The sequence below is a fragment of the Trichomycterus rosablanca genome, chromosome 16, assembly GCF_030014385.1.
Source record: "Trichomycterus rosablanca isolate fTriRos1 chromosome 16, fTriRos1.hap1, whole genome shotgun sequence".
Classification (NCBI taxonomy): domain Eukaryota; kingdom Metazoa; phylum Chordata; class Actinopteri; order Siluriformes; family Trichomycteridae; genus Trichomycterus; species Trichomycterus rosablanca.
This window is the reverse complement of record NC_086003.1, coordinates 23243884-23262742: the sequence shown is the minus strand read 5'-3', so window position 1 is coordinate 23262742 and position 18859 is coordinate 23243884. Positions and strand designations below refer to the sequence as shown.

General features: G+C 39.2%; 2 protein-coding genes across 2 annotated transcripts; both read right to left on the bottom strand.

Annotated features, from left to right (window-relative positions):
- Positions 1 to 240: 240 nt before the first annotated feature.
- LOC134330595 (cytochrome c oxidase subunit 8B, mitochondrial) lies at positions 241 to 2447 on the bottom strand. Its single transcript, XM_063011787.1, has 2 exons — positions 2259 to 2447; positions 241 to 569 (listed from the first exon to the last, which is right to left on the bottom strand). Exons 1-2 carry the CDS (start codon positions 2376 to 2378, stop codon positions 474 to 476), a joined length of 216 nt encoding a protein of 71 aa, XP_062867857.1. The 5' UTR covers positions 2379 to 2447; the 3' UTR covers positions 241 to 473.
- Positions 2448 to 5245: 2798 nt separating this feature from the next.
- On the bottom strand, positions 5246 to 15833 carry slc22a6l (solute carrier family 22 member 6, like). Its single transcript, XM_063011299.1, has 11 exons — positions 15742 to 15833; positions 14193 to 14637; positions 13959 to 14062; positions 10722 to 10876; positions 9355 to 9523; positions 8590 to 8713; positions 8395 to 8510; positions 7926 to 8140; positions 6681 to 6789; positions 6337 to 6537; positions 5246 to 5695 (listed from the first exon to the last, which is right to left on the bottom strand). The coding sequence occupies exons 2-11, from the start codon at positions 14577 to 14579 to the stop codon at positions 5614 to 5616; spliced, it is 1662 nt and encodes a 553-aa protein (XP_062867369.1). The 5' UTR covers positions 14580 to 14637; positions 15742 to 15833; the 3' UTR covers positions 5246 to 5613.
- Positions 15834 to 18859: the final 3026 nt, after the last annotated feature.

Below are 18859 nucleotides of genomic sequence, written 5' to 3'. Positions count from 1 at the left end.
ACGAGGCTGCTTCCACCTGGGGGTGATATGAGATGATAAACACCAGTGTGTTGGAAATGGAAGTAGTGTTTTCATTGCTAATGTAGCAATCTCTAATTATTCTTTCTGTGTGGCCCGGTAATAAATGACCCCTGGTGGTTGAGGACCACTGTGTTAGAGCATACTCGGAGATTAATGGTCACTAATGATTTAAGAAACATAAACACCATCACTGCCAACATCGAGACAACACACTAACTCTTTAGATTTAAATAAGTTTATTGTATGTGTAACATTAATAAGAACAGCCTTAAGATCCCATCATGTCATTATGTAGCCAATATTGGACAACATTTTACAGACTGGAGTGAATGGAAAAAGGTAAACAGCCCCATAGAGAGGTAGATGGGTAGCTTAAGAGTTGCTCCAACGGTCCCGTTGAGGGTTTGCAGGAAATGGATGAAGCAGGCAGCTCTTTTCATTCCATAGTAGGCTTATTCCCTCTTTTTGTAGCTCTCGAGGTTGGCAAGGACCCAGCCGGATGGAGCCAGGATAGCCACAGCAAAAACTCCAAGACTAATTGTCGTCTCCTACACAAATGATAAATGCAGACAGTCAGACCTCTATTAGTTTTGTTACAAGTAAATGAACATGAACATGTAACAGGTTTTAAAATAAAGTAAACAATTTAAAACAGCCTAAAATCAAAAACATTTGTAGACAACATATTAGGACTTCAAAACCTAAACTTAAAGAACCTTCCAAAAACATCTAGTCAATTTTACTGGATGAAAAGGCATAACTTTTACACATTGCTTTTTGCTGAAACATACAGACCATCATTGCATGGTTCCCATAGAGATCATGCATTTAGATGTATTTATTTGAAAATAGCTGACCAAGACATGAAAAGCAAGGAACAGATAATTGGTCCTGCTATAAATGATGTGGTTTTATATATACAGTATATGTGTGTGTGTGTATATATATATACACATATACATATACATGTGTATATATGTATATGTATATATATATATATATATATATATATATATATATATATATATATATATATATATATATATATATATATATATATATATATATATATACATATACATATACATATACATATACATATACATATATACACACACACACACACATACATACACATATATACACATTTACAACACCACTTCTTGCTGGATGGTGCATATAATAAATTAGAAAATTATTAATGAGTCATTTATACATTAACAGATGTATAAACACCATGTCACTTTTCACTACCAGCATTCCAGCCGCAATCTGTGGGCTTTATTTTATATACAGCTCAAGTATATATTTTTTTTAAGTATAGCTTTTAATATTACAGTCAGTAACATTAAATAATTGGACACATCTAACAACGGCATTTGAAATGCATTCTAAATGGCTTTTTAGTCAATTTCAGCATAAACCATTCTGAATTACTATAGAAAAGAATGCATTGTAATGATCCCATCAGAATGAAACTCAGCCTGTGACCCTACTCTTCTAAATACTTAACAATAATGTTTCAAACTGTGTAAAATAATGCTTTATTAAAAAAAAAAAATCAATATTCGATAAAATTAATTACAAACAAGTAATAAGCTATTTATTTGGGTTCAACTGTTTCGTTACAAAAACTAATATCGCGATACTTGATGTCAAATGTGCGTCAAGTATCGCGATTTTTGCATCATCGTCCACCATACATCCTATCCACAATTGCAAGTTATTTAATTGGCCTAAAAATTAAGTATTTAAAAACATTTAAACAAGTAAGACATATTATAGTGTCTTGCTGGTTGCCAACTATAAATACTACTGTAAAACACTGCGGTTACTATGACCTTTCTATGTAGCATGGCAGCTAGGCTAGCCTCAACCCGTTTCTACAACTAGTTTAGCTAGCTATTTATTTAGAACACCAATTCTCATTAAACTGCTAAAAAATTAAATACCAATGTAATTAAAATAAACATATACAAATACAATTCAGTTCACGTTGCCGCATAATATTCCAGCTTTCACGTTAACTAGCTAGGCTTATTGGCTTCGTCCCAAACAGCATACACCGCTAATACGTAGTGTACCTAAAAAGAACACTACCCCAATAATATCATCACTACCTTAACTCACTATCTGGTACACAGTGCGAAATTTGGAACACAGCCTTTATGACCAAGGTTATGTCACACTGAGCGCAAAGGCCTGAGAATGGCGCAGAAAACCTAAAAAATACTTACGACTGGTCCCACAGCACTCTTTGCAGGTTTGCTAGACAGGCTTGCCCGCTGCGTTAGGGTTGTTCCCCGCAGAGCAGGCGCTGAGCGGATAAAGGTGAGTCCTCTGAGCAGAGCAGACATGATGTTCTAGGTAAAGCGAGTAAGAAGTAAGCTTGCTTTAGTAAGAGATTCAGCAGGAGCAGGAAAAAGCAAAGGATTCTGGGAAATTTCAGAGAACAAGGGGTTTGTGGGAGTTGTGGTTTTAACGAAGCATGCGTTTATCGTTGTGCTACTATTAGTAGTACATCTGATGTGTTTTTACTGCCAGGTAGGGCATAAACAGTGTTTTTAAAATAATATTCTTTTAGCAAAGCATTTGTATTTTTTATTTTTGTACAAAAACATTTTGCTCCCCCCATGCAGCCATTAGCAACATCATACTGAAGTATATATATACACACCGATCAGCCATAACATTAAAACCACATTCTACAATTGCTGACTGGAGTCCATCTGTTTCTCTGCATGCTTTGTTAGCCCCCTTTCATGCTGTTCTTCAATGATCAGGACTCTCACAGGACCCCTACAGAGCAGGTATTATTTGGGTGGTGGGTCATTCTCAGCACTGCAGTGACACTGACATAGTGGTGGTGTGTTAGTGTGTGTTGTGCTGGTATGAGTGGTTAAGACACAGCAATGCTGATGGAGTTCTTAAACACCTCAGTGTCACTGCTGGACTGAGAATAGTCCACCAACCCAACCAGCGTCCTGTGACCACTGATGAAGGTCTAGAAGATGACCAACTCAAACAGCAGCAATAGATGAGCGATCGTCTCTGACTTTACATCTACAAGGTGGACCAAGTAGGTAGGAGTGCCTAATAGAGTAGACAGTGAGTGGACACGGTATTTAAAAACTCCAGCAGTGCTGCTGTGTCTGATCCACTCATACTCAACACAACACACACTAACACACCACCACCATGTCAGTGTCACTGCAGTGCTGAGAATGATCCACCACCTAAATAATACCTGTTCTGTGGTGGTCCTGACCATTGAAGAACAGAGTGAAAGCAGGTAAAAAAGGTAAGTAGAGAAATAGATGGACTACAGTCAGTAATTGTAGAACTACAAAATGCTTTTATATGGTAAGTTGAGCTGATAAAATGGACAGTGAGTGTAGAAACAAGGAGGTGTTTTTAATATTATGGCTGATTAGTGTATATATATATATATATATATATATACAGTGCCTAGCAAAAGTATTCGGCCCCCTTGAACTTTTCAACCTTTTGCCACATTTCAGGCTTAAAACATAAAGATATGAAATTGTAATTTTTTGTGAAGAATCAACAACAAGTGCGACACAATCGTGAAGTGGAACGAAATGTATTGTTTTTTTTTTTTTTTATTATTTTTTTTATTTTACCCCTTTTTCTCCCCTTTTTTAGCGCATCCAATTGTTCAATTAGCATTGTGCTTCCTCTCTGTCTATGCCGAACCCTGCCCTGACGGAGGTGATTGAAGCTAACCCGTATCCCCTCCGAAACACGAGCAGCAGCCAGATGCATCTTTGCCACCCACACATTGACGAGTTTGGCGCCACCCAGCGTTGCATGCGGAGAGACACACCCTAAGGGCACCCTCTCTCATCTCTGTGTAAGCGCCTCCAATCAGCCGGCAGAGAACGCAATCGCATTCTGACAGAGAGAGACCCACATCCGGTTCTTTGTCCCACCCCCCATATGAGCAACCGGCCAATCGTTGCTCATATAGCCACTCAGCTTCGAACCGGTAAAGCAAGGCTGGATTCGATACCACGTTCTCAGAATCCAGCCCTGGTTGCAGCTTTTTACCGCTGCGCCACCTGAGCGGCTTTTATTGGATATTTTAAACTTTTTTTACAAATAAAAAACTGAAAAGTGGGGCGTGCAATATTATTCGGCCCCTTTACTTTCAGTGCAGCAAACTCACTCCAGAAGTTCAGTGAGGATCTCTGAATGATCCAATGTTGACCTAAATGACTGATGGTGATAAATAGAATCCACCTGTGTGTAATCAAGTCTCCATATAAATGCACCTGCTCTGTGAGATTTATCTTCCAACAAGACAATGATCCAAAACATAAAGCAAAATCTACAATGGAATGGTTCACAAATAAACGTATCCAGGTGTTAGAATGGCCAAGTCAAAGTCCAGACCTGAATCCCATCGAGAATCTGTGGAAAGAGCTAAAAACTGCTGTTCACAAACGCTCTCCATCCAACCTCACTGAGCTCGAGCTGTTTTGCAAGGAAGAATGGGCAAAAATTTCAATCTCTCGATGTGCAAAACTGATAGAGACATACCCCAAGCGACTTGCAGCTGTAATCGCAGCAAAAGGTGGCGCTACAAAGTATTAACGCAAGGGGGCCGAATAATATTGCACGCCCCACTTTTCAGTTTTTGATTTCTAAAAAAAGTTTAAAATATCCAATAAATTTCGTTCCACTTCACGATTGTGTCCCACTTGTTGTTGATTCTTCACAAAAAATTACAATTTCATATCGTTATGTTTGAAGCCTGAAATGTGGCAAAAGGTTGAAAAGTTCAAGGGGGCCGAATACTTTTGCTAGGCACTGTATAAATTAATTGGTATTATAATTATTAGTATTTTACAATTCTTGCATTGCCTAATACATTTTTGCAATCAATATTTGCAGATAGTTGCACCTTTAAAACACAAGAATTAAAATGTAAATGTGCACTAACAGCTTTCAAGATAGTAGGCTAACTGCTGTATTATGTAACTAAAACCAGGTGCTAGGTTCGCTAACAAGCTAGCAGCTATTAGCTGTATTACAGTATTTTACAGTGTAATTAAAACCAGTAGTTAATTTCACTTGCAATCTAGCTCACATTTAGTGTATTGGTTTACTGTATTACTTTACTGTGTTAGTAAAACTCATTTGGTTTATATCAGTGTAAGTGATCTGTAGATCAGCATTTGTTAAAGAAACCTTGAAATGCTTCATTTATTCAGTAACATTTATTAACAGGCAACAAACAGAGGCTGATTTACAAGACACACAAGGCTGCAGGTAATTTCCTAACTTTAACATCTGCATTATACCTTAATGAAGTTTATTTCAACTTACATTTACTTTCTACTTTAATGAAATCAAACAGACAGTAACAACATCACACTGATACAGAACTGGAAAACATACACGATGCACTCAGTTATGAGTTTTTAAAATATTAACAACACAAAGCCTGTTGTGCAGATGCTGTTTCTCTCTTGTATAGTGTATCTGCTACGTCACTTCATTCTGAGTTGCATGTTGGATGTATTTGAGAATAGCGTAAACGCAGACTGGTTTGAATGCAGCCGTTCTTTAGGCACACTTATTTAATAGTGTACCACTTGTGTCTTTTAGGGCAACCTCCTCCCTCTTGGATGCCTGTCTGAAATTGCTCCTAAAACAGTAAATAAAAATTATGTTTTAATGTGACATTTTCTTTTTGTTGACCACAAAATTACACTAAATAACAGAGGTAGGAGTTGTTTTTCCTTTCAGATGTTATTTTGCCATCACCCTCACAACTATGGCTATGATATAATTTAATTATTTATTAGGATTTTGACATCATATTTTACACAGCTTGGTTACATTTATGACAGGACAGGTTCAATGTCAAACACAGTCATGGACAATTTTATAGCTCCAATTCACCTCATTTGTATGTCTCTGGACTGTGAGAGGAAACCGGAGCTTCCAAAAAAACCCATGCAGACATGGGGAGAACATGCAAAATCCACACGGAAAGACCTGGACTGCCCCACCTGGGAATCGAATCCAGGACCTACCCACCGAGCCACTGTGCTGCCCACTACGATATAATAAAAGTATACTTAGCTATTGGTTGGTAAATTACTATATTTGGTGCTAAGAATAAATTGAGTGCAAATATGTTTTTCTCATTCCAGCAGAAATAGCATCTTCTCTAATGTTCCCCCTTAAAGAAACAATGTGAATGAACTTAAAGCCACAATTACATTAAATCTGCTTGTTCTGTTAGTCATATACAAGAGACAAAATGGACACTTTTGGACCCACCTTTCCTCAGCATCCTGGATTGTATCTGGAAGTGGAGTAGCTAGCGTTTCAGGGAGAAAGTAGGCAAAAATGCCACTCACTATAGGAGCCCCACCATAGATTAAACCTGGAAGCCATACAACTGCTTCTGCCAGGAGCACCATGGGTGCCACCATGGCCCCGAAACGAGCCATCATGGACACCCATCCCATGCCATTCTGCCTGTTAAATGAAAGAGGTGTGAGCTAGAATTTTAAAATTAAAAACTATGGCCATCAAATGCCTGTCATGCAGGCATAATAAATTTCAGTTATGGTTATTCACTAGGTTATGAAGTTGAGTTTTTAGATAAAAAAGAGGGTTACCGGATCACTGTGGGGTATAACTCTCCTGAGTAAAGGTAACAGCAGCTGAAGGAGGCAGCCAGACAGCCCTTGCCAACTACTGCCAGGGAGGTACGCAATGTTTGCATTTCTGCTCATGCACCAGAAGAAGAGGCATTAAAACAAAGCACCAGAGAGCAAATGTAGTGTTAAAACAGCACAGATGCTGTCTTTTGCATATGTATGTAACAGAGCAGAGGGAATTGAATTATTTAGATAGCAAAACATCTAATATTCGACATGTGAAACAGTATCAGGGTCATTCTGCAAAAAGTGGGTATTTTTTCCTTCTTATGTAAACTATAAATGTTATACTTGTAGACTTTTATTTTAGGCTTTATTCATTTTTCAATCATTCATTTTCATTGACTGACTTGTCTTTGTCAGGATTGTGGTGGATTCAGTGCCTGGGTGCATTTTTAGATTTTACAATTGTAACCAAACACAGTCCAATCAATTAGGGTTAAAGGCCTAACAGTGGAAACTTGGCAGTGCAAGGGGTGGCTTGAACCAGCAACCTTCTGATCAATAGTCCAGTACCTTACCTGCTGAACTACCACTGCCTATCCCTAGAGAGACCCACATCTGGTTCTTTGTCCCACCCCCCAACTGAGCAACCGGCCAATCGTTGTTCATACAGCCACTCAGCCTTGAACCGGTAAAGCAGAGCTGGATTTGATACGAGGTATTCAGAATCCAGCTCTGGTTGCAGCGTGTCTTTTTACCGCTGCGCCACCTAAACGGCCTTACTCACTTTCTTAACCGCTTATCCAATTTGGGGTTTGGGCTTGTGCTGGAGCCTATCCCAGCTTTTCAGTGGCACACAATAACACCCTGGACGGGGCACCAGTCCATCGCAGGGCAGACACACATACACACACCCATTCACCTATAGGGCAATTCAGTGTCTCCAATGAACCTGACTGCATGTTTTTGGAGTTCCCGGAGGAAACCCACGCAGACATGGGGGGAACATGCAAACTCCACACAGAAAGGACCCTGACCACCCTGCCTGGGGATCAGACCCAGGACCTTCTTGCTGTGAGGCGACAGTGCTACCCAGTGAGCCACCGTGCCACCCTGAGTCTAAATTATTATAAATGAATGTGTAAAATTACCCTCAAATTTTGAATGTCTTCACAATTAAAATTCTTTCTTTAAATAAGAGACACAAACTGTCCCACTTAGTAGAATGACCCAAAGCTTCAAGGAATCGTATCATCCTACCGTTAGGTACCAGCAGCATGATGAGCATAGTAACTCCAGCTATTATGAGTGATAGGCTTTGGGACAGTCGCCGTCCTATCTTACTCATCATCATTGTGATAACGACTTTGGCTGGAATATCTACTGCCCCGAAGATCACCTGGATCAAATAAATGTTTACACCAAATTTCTGTAAATCCATAGCGAGGCCATAGTAGGCAAAGCTTGTGGAAAACCTGTGAAATAATAACATACATAAGAATTACTAGTCTGCATACTATGAATCAAATAATCATCATTCAGAAATCGTACTGTTTTGTACAAAGTCCTATAAAAATGTGAAGCTAGGCTAAGACTTCCTAACCATGGACTGTCATTATATACATAAAATGTAAATTCATGGGTAGTTGCTATGTTCCTTTGAGGAAATAGCCTTGGATTCCAAAGTGGCCTGAAGTGTTAAGCTAAATTACAAAGACAATAGACTGACCAGACTACACTGAGACACAAGGTAATGGTCCTCATGGTTCGAGTCCGCAGCAGATCCACAACACTGTAAGTGTTATGAGAGCAGGACATCTCCTTCTTCATGGACTCTTCCAGCATCTACTCACACAGAAGACACACACACACAATTAGTTGTAGGAAGCCTTGAAGGACTGCAAATTTGGCACAAGTCTCTTGCCTCTAAATTGATTTTGTCTCCCTCAGACTGGCGATTATTGCAGCGTGCCACAGATTTGAGATTTTTCACAGCCTGCTCAGACTTTCTGGTCAGGACCAGCCACCTTGCAGATTCCAAGAACCACCTATGAACGTAAAAAGATACAAATGAATACACCCCTAATATAGTTTTCCTGCTAGAAATAACAGAATATTTGCAAGAGGTTTGAATTCAGAAGCATCATACATGATCGTGCTTAGCTTAATGATGCTGACATAGATCTCTGGATTGCTGCCTGTAGTGACTTACAACTTACTCTAAACTTCAAGTAAATTACAATTTACCTAAAAGTATAGTTTTCTGTAGGTTTAAATGCAACAACTACTGAGCCAAAAATAACCCTCTCACCATGATAGTGTCCAAAATGTAAAAGTCAGGATTAAACTAAATTTGTATATGAATCTATTTTTTGTGGCTGAACTCATCTGGGGAAAACATGCCAACTTCAAACAACTATCTAGCTTTGTTTATCTGTTCACTGCTTGTGGTCTCACATGTATTACAGTGGGTATCTGACTAATGGCTGATTGCATTTGTCAGCATGCAACACAGTGCATCCACAATGTTTATGTTGACCTCAAACATATGCCTTATACAAGATCAGTCAGCAGCACCCATCAACTGTCAGGGCAACCTGACAGTAGTGGGGCTTGAACCAGCGTTTTCTGATTACTAGTCTAGTAACCTAGCCGTTAAGCAACAACTGCCATCAAGTAGACCACTAACCATGAGTAGAGAAAGAAGATGTAGAACGGCAGCGAGACAGCCAGAGTGAGCCAGCGCCAGTCCTGAATGTTGTAAGCCACCCCTGCTAGAATCAGTTGGCCCATAGTGTAGCAGTAGCTTGTACCTGTGCCCACTATGGTCCGTATGCGAGTGGGAATCCATTCCACAACTACAGAGAGGCACAATGATATAGTCACATGATTTATATGCACCTAAAGTAACTGAATTTAGTAACATTTATTAATTATACTTCATTATTTTATAGAATTTATGTATGTGATGTATTCACAGGTTTTGGATAGATATTAAAAACCATTCTCTAACCAAACGGTATAGGTCACAGTATTTTCAGTGTGCTCAGCATTACAAAATCATATATGGAGACACATTGCCCTAAAAATGTATGGGGTTTGATGAGATTAGGCTCTGGACTTAATTTACTTAATTTTAATAAACTTAAAACTTAATTCTTATATTGTGCTTTATGCTAGGGTAGCGTTACCTTATTGATGTGCCACACAAACCACTTTGAATTAAGTCAAAACGTCCCAGATTTTCTAACACTATGTTTTGCAATTAAAGTTTTTTTTTTATTATTATTATTATTTTAATTCTCCCACAAAAGCCCTTTGGACAATGAAATATGGTTGATCCATGAACGTCCCTATTAGTTGCAGCCACAGTAGTCATTCTAAACAATTCCCTTTCAGTTGGTTGACTAATCTTAAAGGGATCACCTGACTTAGTTCAGCTATCAAAACAAAAGGAGTAAATATGAAATTTTAGCCATACTGCCTGAGCTTAGACATAGAAGTAGGTCTTGTGTCTATATGGTGCTCTCATATTCTGCTCCAGATCTGTGTTTCTGAATGTTTAGATTCCTGTCTTGTTTTAAACTTTCCTTTGAATTAATGCTGATTTTTTAAATGAATATTTTCTTTAATGCTGACAGACTGGTGGGATATTTGTAAAGTTGTAAAGTTAAAAACAGCTGATCCTGAAACTGTTAACTACTAACAAATTTAATGAGCTGGCAAGGTAATAAGTTAGATGACAACAAAGTTAGTTTTACAATTACAGTTATACAAATAATTTTAGGGTTCACATTTGTCCTTTCACTTTTTAGAATAGGGACGTACACACTGCTTTATAGTTCAACTGGAAATTTCTTTAATATTAAAAAAAAATTAAATATGCAACATGAGACGTATTAATTAGGGGCTGAATACTTTTTCAAGACACTATATATCAAACAGACGATAGCTAAATGTAAAGAGACAAATGTTAAGTAAGTTGTAATATAAAAGTATGCAACACACTCATAATGATTTAGTTTTGTGTATGTGTTTGTAACATTTTGTGCTTACTGAGGGAAAAGGAGTTCAGAATGATGCCAGACAGGGCCATGCCGTTGATGAAGCGGAACAGACAAAAGAGAGAAAAGGAGGTGGAGAAGGCGATGCATGTCCCTGAAACGGCCATGAGTAGGTAAGAGATCATGAGCAAAACACGCCGGCCGTACCTAAGACAGAAATACAGTTTAACTTTTGGTGCATGTTAAACTGATGGCTGTTAAGTGTTATGTAGTAAACACTGCAAAGAGATCTTTTATTAGTAAAAATGAAAATATAGAAAAAAAAACGCTATATGGCTGAACGTAGCCATGAGCCTGGTGGGCATTCCATTCAATAATCAGGTGCAATAATATGGAGTTGCAGCAATTAAAGCTTTCGCTCTTGGGAACTTGCGCCCATTTAGTCAGAATAGCATTGTGAGCTCAGGCATCAATGTTGGACGTGCAGGCATGGTAATCAATTTTCAACTCATCCCAAAGGTGTGGGTTGTCCCGATGTAATAAGCATGTCATTTGTTTTATGAAATAGATTTTATAAAACTAATTACTAATTTAAAGTAGAGTTGGTGTGAGGTTGAAAACAACCATGAAAAAATGGCCTTCTCTCTGACTGCCTGTTTTTTTTTTTATATATTTGGCTCACTGAAGGAGCTCTAATTATTAAACAAAACTAACTTAATGAAGGAGACAAGTTAAACACTACACATTTTATTGGGAAACTTTGTGAACCTTGGGAACAGTAATTACCCCCTTGGTTATACAACCAAGTTGGTTATATAACCAAGTTGGTTATATAAACAAATTTTAATTACTAAGCCAATTTACTTAAGTGTCAACATCAGGCAGTGACCTTTAATTTCCACCAGACTACTATTAAAGGAAAAAAAGTTATATCATTTGTAAAGCCCCCAGAGTCCACTGAAACAGAACTATGAGCATTTTCTTTAATGGAAACTTTTGGGCTCACAAGACTACAGTAAAACAAGGTGCTTTAAGATGTCAGTGCATTAATAAGGAAAAATTGCGGTCAACTGACATTTGCCAGAAAGAGTACCTGGATAAACCCCAAATGTTTTGAAATAATGGACAGACTAATCAATATGGAAAGATTAAGACCACTGGCTTATCATGTCTGGTAAAAGCAAATTTAGCATTTCAAAAACATTATATCAACAGTCAAACATGGCACTGTGGTTTTACTTGGTGAATAGAATGTTTGGTTATTTGTCCATGAGCTGAACCTGAGGTGTAACTGGGCTATGAAGCAGGGCAAATGTCTGTATAAATGTTTTTAAAGCATACAGTCTCATTACAAATGTGTTAAAGAATAGCTTCAAACAGATGATGAGACAAATGTTAAACAAAGCCTCCGATCTAGACAATACATTTAAGTGGTAGACAAAACAAACACCACATAAGCCTGATTTTAAAGTGACTTCGGCTGCTTAGTCAGGTAATGTTAGGTTAACTGCCAGTTGGACAAGAATTAGGTTCAATGATTTTGTTGCACAGTATAACTAGAACATCTGCTCTATAACCCTGTAAAATCACTGCCTTTCTGAATCAGTGCTTTTCTGAGAAGAAGAGCCAAGTAAAACATTTTTTAAATCATTAGCAGACGATTACAACACTGGATTATTCAATGACTACTTCTGAGTGTTATAACCAGACAAGGTTACATCAGTTTAAATGACACTGTTGAATAAGTGATCTGAATTACATCGACCAGGCATAACATTATGACCACTGACAGGTGAAGTGAATAACACTGATTATCTCTTCATCACGGCACCTGTTAGTGGGTGGGATATATTAGGCAGCAAGTGAACATTTTATCCTCAAAGTTGATGTGTTAGAAGCAGGAAAAATTTGCGAACGTAAGGATTTGAGCGAGTTTGTCAAGGGCCAAATTGTGATGGCTAGACGACTGGGTCAGAGCCTCTCCAAAACTGCAGCTGTTGTGGGGTGTTCCCGGTCTGCAGTGGTCAGTATCTATCAAAAGTAGTCCAAGGAAGGCAACAGGGTCATGGGTGGCCAGGGCTCATTGATGCACATGGGGAGCGAAGGCTGGCCCGTGTGGTCTGATCCAACAGACGAGCTACTGTAGCTCAAACTGCTGAAGAAGTTAATGCTGGTTCTGATAGAAAGGTGTCAGAATACACAGTGCATCACAGTTTGTTGCGTATGGGGCTGCATAGCTGCAGACCAGTCAGTTAGGAACGTGGTCATAATGTTATGCCTGATCGGTGTATTGTCAAAGACAACTCTGTACTTTTACTTACTTATATTTTGCTTGTACTCCCTAATACAGTTTTAATTGTGAATAATTTATATACTGTTTTATAGGAAGTATAGTATAGTATATAGGGAACTATATATTTTCTATAACATTATTATAAACACTTAGTAGTTAGCATATGTGACAAGGGTTTCATTGGTGGCCGTACCTAACATGTACCCTCTCACACATGTGTAGTAACCAACTGCTTTTATTTACTGTCAGACATCGCCAGTCATGACAGTGTAGGCAAAGAGACGATAGAAAAGTGGTGGGCTAGCTTGTTAGACTCCTGCACCACTCGAGCATCTTATCATTATCCTTTAACCAGCTTTATATATATATTATGATTTTTCTCCCATTTTACTCCCGATTTAGCGTACTCAATTTTTGTCTTCCGCTGCTGAGAGATACCAGATTGCATCCAAGGAGAGCACGTCGCTGTACACACCTCTCCCGACACGTGTGCAGCCCTCCTCTTCTCGACCCTGCATTCTGAACAGGTGTCTCTTCCGCTAATCAGGGTCCTTACACAGCGTATGAAGACCAACCCACCCACACATAGTCTGCTCCCCACCCTGCAGATACGGTGGCCAATTAGTATCTGCTGCAGGCACTGCCAATTATGCCCGCCAGATGGCGCCCAGCCGACCGGTGGCAACACCGAGTTTCGATCCGAGGAGTTCAGAATCCGTGAATTTGTGCTGGTGTGCTAGCGGAATATCCCGCTGCGCCACCTGGGTGCCCCCCAGCTTTATATTTTGATCACTTTTTATATTGTATAATTGGATCAAGTCAATAATTGATTTTGTTTATTTAATGTATAAATTAATTAAATATATGGCCAGTTTTCCAGACCAACCTAAGCCCTAATACTAGACCATGGAAAAATACCATCATCAAGTAATTACAGTATATGCCAGAGAAACCAGTCCATAGAGTTTTATAAATGGCCCCAGTAGTGATCTCTACCTGTCAGACAGTCCCCCAAACACCACTGCACCTAGAAGCACACCTCCCATGTAAATGGTTTGTCCCATCTGTTTCAGAGATCGCAAATCACAAACCAGATCCCACTGTAGAAAAGATAGAGAACATATCACACACACACACACACACACACACACACACACACACACACACACACACATCAGCTGTACTCTACACCTAACATAACACAGTCTGTTTTGCTGATCCTCACCATACCTCTGTAATGACGGTTGAGCTGATTTCACTTGTGTCATACTTCCAACCATCCTCACATCTCTGCATCTCAACTTCACTGTCTTCCTCAACCTCAGCAGAGATATTGCTCATCAGAAGGTGCCACTGAGGCTGGGCATAGCGTCTGCAGCGCTCCGGCTTGCCCTGCTTATCCAGGGGCACACTAATCCGCAGGATCTCAGCTGGTCCTATCGTGGGCTCAGACAAGTTGGCATGGGCAGCACAGTGGTGTGGGGGCACGGCTGCTACAAAGTTCTGCAACAGATTGTGACTTGCCATCATCAGTATGGGCAGGGAAAGCAGGGTAACGTGCACCACCTGGAAACGGCCAGTGCTGCCCACCTGCTCTAGCAGGTCTGCAAACCCCATGGTTCAGAGTCGGAGATGTCAGAGATAGAGCTTTGGAGATCTGCTCTCAGGATATGACCTATAAAGCACAGAGATCAAGTCAGATATGGAACAATTTTTAACCTAACAATTTCAATTGGCCTGCCAATTTTAGTGTGGTACAGATAGGCATAGTGGTGCAGCTGGTAAAGGAACATGGGTTCAAAGCAACAGGTTTGGTAATCACCTTGTCTGTGAGGGGTTATCCGTGTGTCTCTGAGTTTTTGCTTACCTCTTAAAAACATGGTAAAGGTAAATTGGCTACTCTAAATTGCCATAGAGTGTGAGTAAGGAAATGCATGAGGTTTTTTTGCCTTGCAACCGTGATGCCCTGTCCCTGCAACCACTGACCATACAGGAGGACAGAAATGTCATCTGTTTAACACCAGTCTTACAAGCCACTATTTTTTAATGTTATCATGGATAAACTGGAGAAAGTGAAAATTAACTCTTGATTAGAAGGTAATCACACATACCTAGAGGAAATATCGACTAGCATACATATTAGAGAGGGTGCCAATCTATCACAGGGCTACATATACTAACCCATGCGCGCACTTACTCATAATGGCAATTTAGAACAGGCAGTTTACCTTTTGCATTAATGGTAGTGGAATAAACCCAAGCAGGCAAAGGTGAAACAAGCAAAACCCCTCACAGACAGTAAATGGACTTAGTAAATGGACTGTGTCTTAGATCTGGATTAGACCCAGTTCCCCAGTATTTACTCTACCAGCTGCTTCACCATGTCACCCTACTGGCTGTTAACCCACCCAATTTTTTTTTTAAATGGACTAGCCCATAAGAAGAAAGAAGAAGAAATCAATTTAAACATCTGTACAGTGTTAAAGAGTTTCATTAAAAAAATAAAAATCAACTGACTATTAACAATAGTGAATCGTCGTCAATGGGTTCCTAGAACTAAAGAAAATTTCCTCCTGAGCCAACACATTTATTACGTCACGGCCAAAACAGACAGCAAGGCTTTACTGTGGCACATAATCTTCCCAGCAGGCTGTACAATGGCTCGTAATCAGCTGTAAAATTTCTCCAATAAATACAACAACATTTATCAATAGAGTCTGTGAATGAAGACCTTTTCATTTAAGGGAAAAAAAAGTTTCAGCCAAATCCTTGGGCTTACCAACGACATCCAGCTGGATAGTACCAGCACTGGTCAAGGTCCTGAGCCACTGTGTGTGGAGGGAGTGAAAATCCAACTGAAATTGCATGCGTAAATAAGGGAAAGAATGAGAAGTGGGGGGATTAGAAGCAAATGAGGTTATATCATAATTCCACAGTGGGGCAAAGGTAGACTGCTCACTTTTAACACGCAAATTCACGGCACATGGAAACGGAAGGAGACGCTGGTAGAAGAGTAACCTTCATTTGTAAATAAACTTCAGGCTGATATGATCAGAGCTTAACGACCCAACGGATGTTACTGACAAAGTCCACTACTCCCCGCTGCCAAGTCAAAACATCAAATTTGTGCCATGTGGAAGCTCTTACAGCTCTGCAAGAGCTCAAAATATCCAGAAATTGAGATGTAAAAGTTACTATCACATGCTGAAATCTTTTGGAAGCAAAGTCAGCTTAAAACTATTTATTTTGGGATGAAGTGAGTTTCCACTGACCCAGAGGATTCACACAATCCTGAGATCCTAAGTCGAACCATAACCAGTAGAAACACATGTTCTTGACTTATGTATCATGCTTCAGCTTCTGGAAATCTAATAAACAAATCTGGGTTTGGTGGAGGGGACTGTATTTGATCATGTGTATCATAAATAACTATGTTTTCAACTTTGTGGCAACTGTTTAGGGAATGTCCTGTCCCATGTCAATACAAATGTCCCATGTTTTTTTGTGCATTTTTCCCTTTTCTACATTTTTTCCCCAATGTAGTTGTATCCAAAACCCTTATTGTATCTTTTTCTGCTGTTGCACCCTGACAGAGGAGAGCTGCAGACTATCACAGGCCTCTTCTTTTCACTTTCCAGTGATGGAATCTCACAGAGAGCAGAACAGTTGAGATCTGAACTAGAATTTAACACTTCTGGGATTCATTTAATACTGTTTGGTTCCAAGATCTAGTTGGACGTCTTCTTGCAAGAGTGGATCCTGTAACTGCAGCAATGGGGAACAACTTCATGTCAATGACCATAAAATAGTATGGCTAAGATGTTTAATAAGCACATACAGTATTGTGTTTACATTGTTTAACCAGCTATCATTCACTGTTAATAGCTGTAACATTGTAAGATGATGCCATTAGGAATGATCTCTAAGAGATCCCAGCACCCTGCATGAAGACCGGCACTCTGACTGACTTCCCCTGAAATCCCCTTTGCTCTAGGTACAGGGTGCATGTCAGCAGGATGGACCTAATCCCAATAACTTTCTTGAACTTGCTGACCTAGTGTTCTAGCTTGTCATGATCCAACCCCAGCAGGTCAAGGTGCAAGTAACGAATTAGCTTTTCACATGCAAGTAATCTAAGTAATAGAGCTTAGTTTACTTTCAAACGTAGGTGACAGTTAACTTATTACAAGACTTCCCATCGTAAAAGTTTATCATTAACTGGAAAGCAAGATTTACCTTGAACCTCATTTTCAGAAAAGATAGGACAAATAAAATACAAAAATAAATGTCTTGAAATGTCAATTTGTTCACATTTGCAAAATACAATTAAGTTGGTCAGTGAAAACAAAGAAAATCTTTTCTTTGTACTTAAGTTAAAGAAAGTTAATAAATCACAGATTCTTGTTTTTATTGCATTGAACAAAATGTTTTAACTTCTTTAGAAACGAGGTTTGCAGAGCCTTGCAGAAGATATATACACCGATCAGCCATAACATTAAAACCACCTCCTTGTTTCTACACTCACTGTCCATTTTATAGGCTTCACTTACCATATAGAAGCACTTCTAGTTCTACACTTACTGACTGTAGTCCATTTGTTTCTCTGCAAGCTTTGTTAGCCCCCTTTCATGCTGTTCTTCAATGGTCAGGACTCTCCCAGGACCACTACAGAGCAGGTATTATTTGGGGGGTGGATCATTCTCAGCACTGCAGTGACACTGACATGGTGGTGGTGTGTTAGTGTGTGTTGTGCTGGTGTGTTAGTGTGTGTTGTGCTGGTATGAGTGAATAAAACAGAGCAGCGCTGATGGAGTTTTTAAACACCTCACTGTCACTGCTGGACTGAGAATAGTCCACCAACCAAAAATATCCAGCCAACAGCGCCCTGTGGCAGCATCCTGTGACCACTGATGAAGGTCTAGAAGATGACCAACTCAAACAGCAGCAATAGATGAGCGATCATCTCTGACTTTACATCTACAAGGTGGACCAACTAGGTAGGAGTGTCTAATAGAGTGGACAGTGAGTGGACACGGTATTTAAAAACTCCAGCAGTGCTGCTGTGTCTGATCCACTAATATCAGCACAACACACACTAACAGTCAGTGTCACTGCAGTGCTGAGAATGATCCACCACCTAAATAATACCTGCTCTGTGGTGGTCCTATGGGGGTCCTGACCATTGAAGAACAGAGTCAAAGCAGGCTAAAAAGCATGCAGAGAAACAGATGGACTACAGTCAGTAATTGTAGAACTACAAAGTGCTTCTATAAGGTAAGTGGAGCTGATAAAATGGACAGTGAGTGTAGAAACAGGGAGGTGGTTTTAATGTTATGGCTGATCAGTGTGTATATGTAAATGTATGTGATGTACTGTAGATGATATAAATTGGCAGAATAATATACACATAATTTAAATAAATAATTATTATTAATAATTATTGTGTAATTTACATCCTTTGACATCATTGTTTACTTGTTCCCTGTATTACCAACTGTACTCTGTAAGTCCCTGTACTCTGTACTTTCATATGTTGTCACTGTGACTTTTGTATCATTGTTTTCCTGTTTGTTGTCGTTTATTTGTTCCTTGTATTACTAATTGTTCTTTGTAAGCGTCTTTGGGTTGTTGAAAAGCGCTATGTAAATGTGATGTATTATTATTATTATCATCTTTTAACAAAAACGATTTAAACACTTTCTGCAATGCACTTCTACGAATCAGAATTGTTTTAATTATCAATTAAGTTATAACTCACTTCATTTTTTAGCCACTACCTGTATAAACTAAATAGCCAAATGTATGTGAAATAGCATTTTCTATTATAGCATGACTGTCCATAAAGTCCATAAAGGCATGGGTTGATAGGTTTGGTGAAATAGAGCTTAAATAATAGA

Coding starts and splice junctions, on each gene's coding strand:
- LOC134330595 (XM_063011787.1), bottom strand. CDS start 2,378: ATGTCTGCTCTGCTCAGAGGACTCACCTTTATCCGCTCAGCGCCTGCT. Junction 570..2,258: donor AGAGTGCTGTGGGACCAGTC/GTAAGTATTTTT, acceptor TCATTTGTGTAG/GAGACGACAATTAGTCTTGG.
- slc22a6l (XM_063011299.1), bottom strand. CDS start 14,579: ATGGGGTTTGCAGACCTGCTAGAGCAGGTGGGCAGCACTGGCCGTTTC. Junction 10,877..13,958: donor TTTGGGGGACTGTCTGACAG/GTAGAGATCACT, acceptor TTTCTGTCTTAG/GTACGGCCGGCGTGTTTTGC. Junction 9,524..10,721: donor TCTGAACTCCTTTTCCCTCA/GTAAGCACAAAA, acceptor GCCTCTCTGTAG/TTGTGGAATGGATTCCCACT.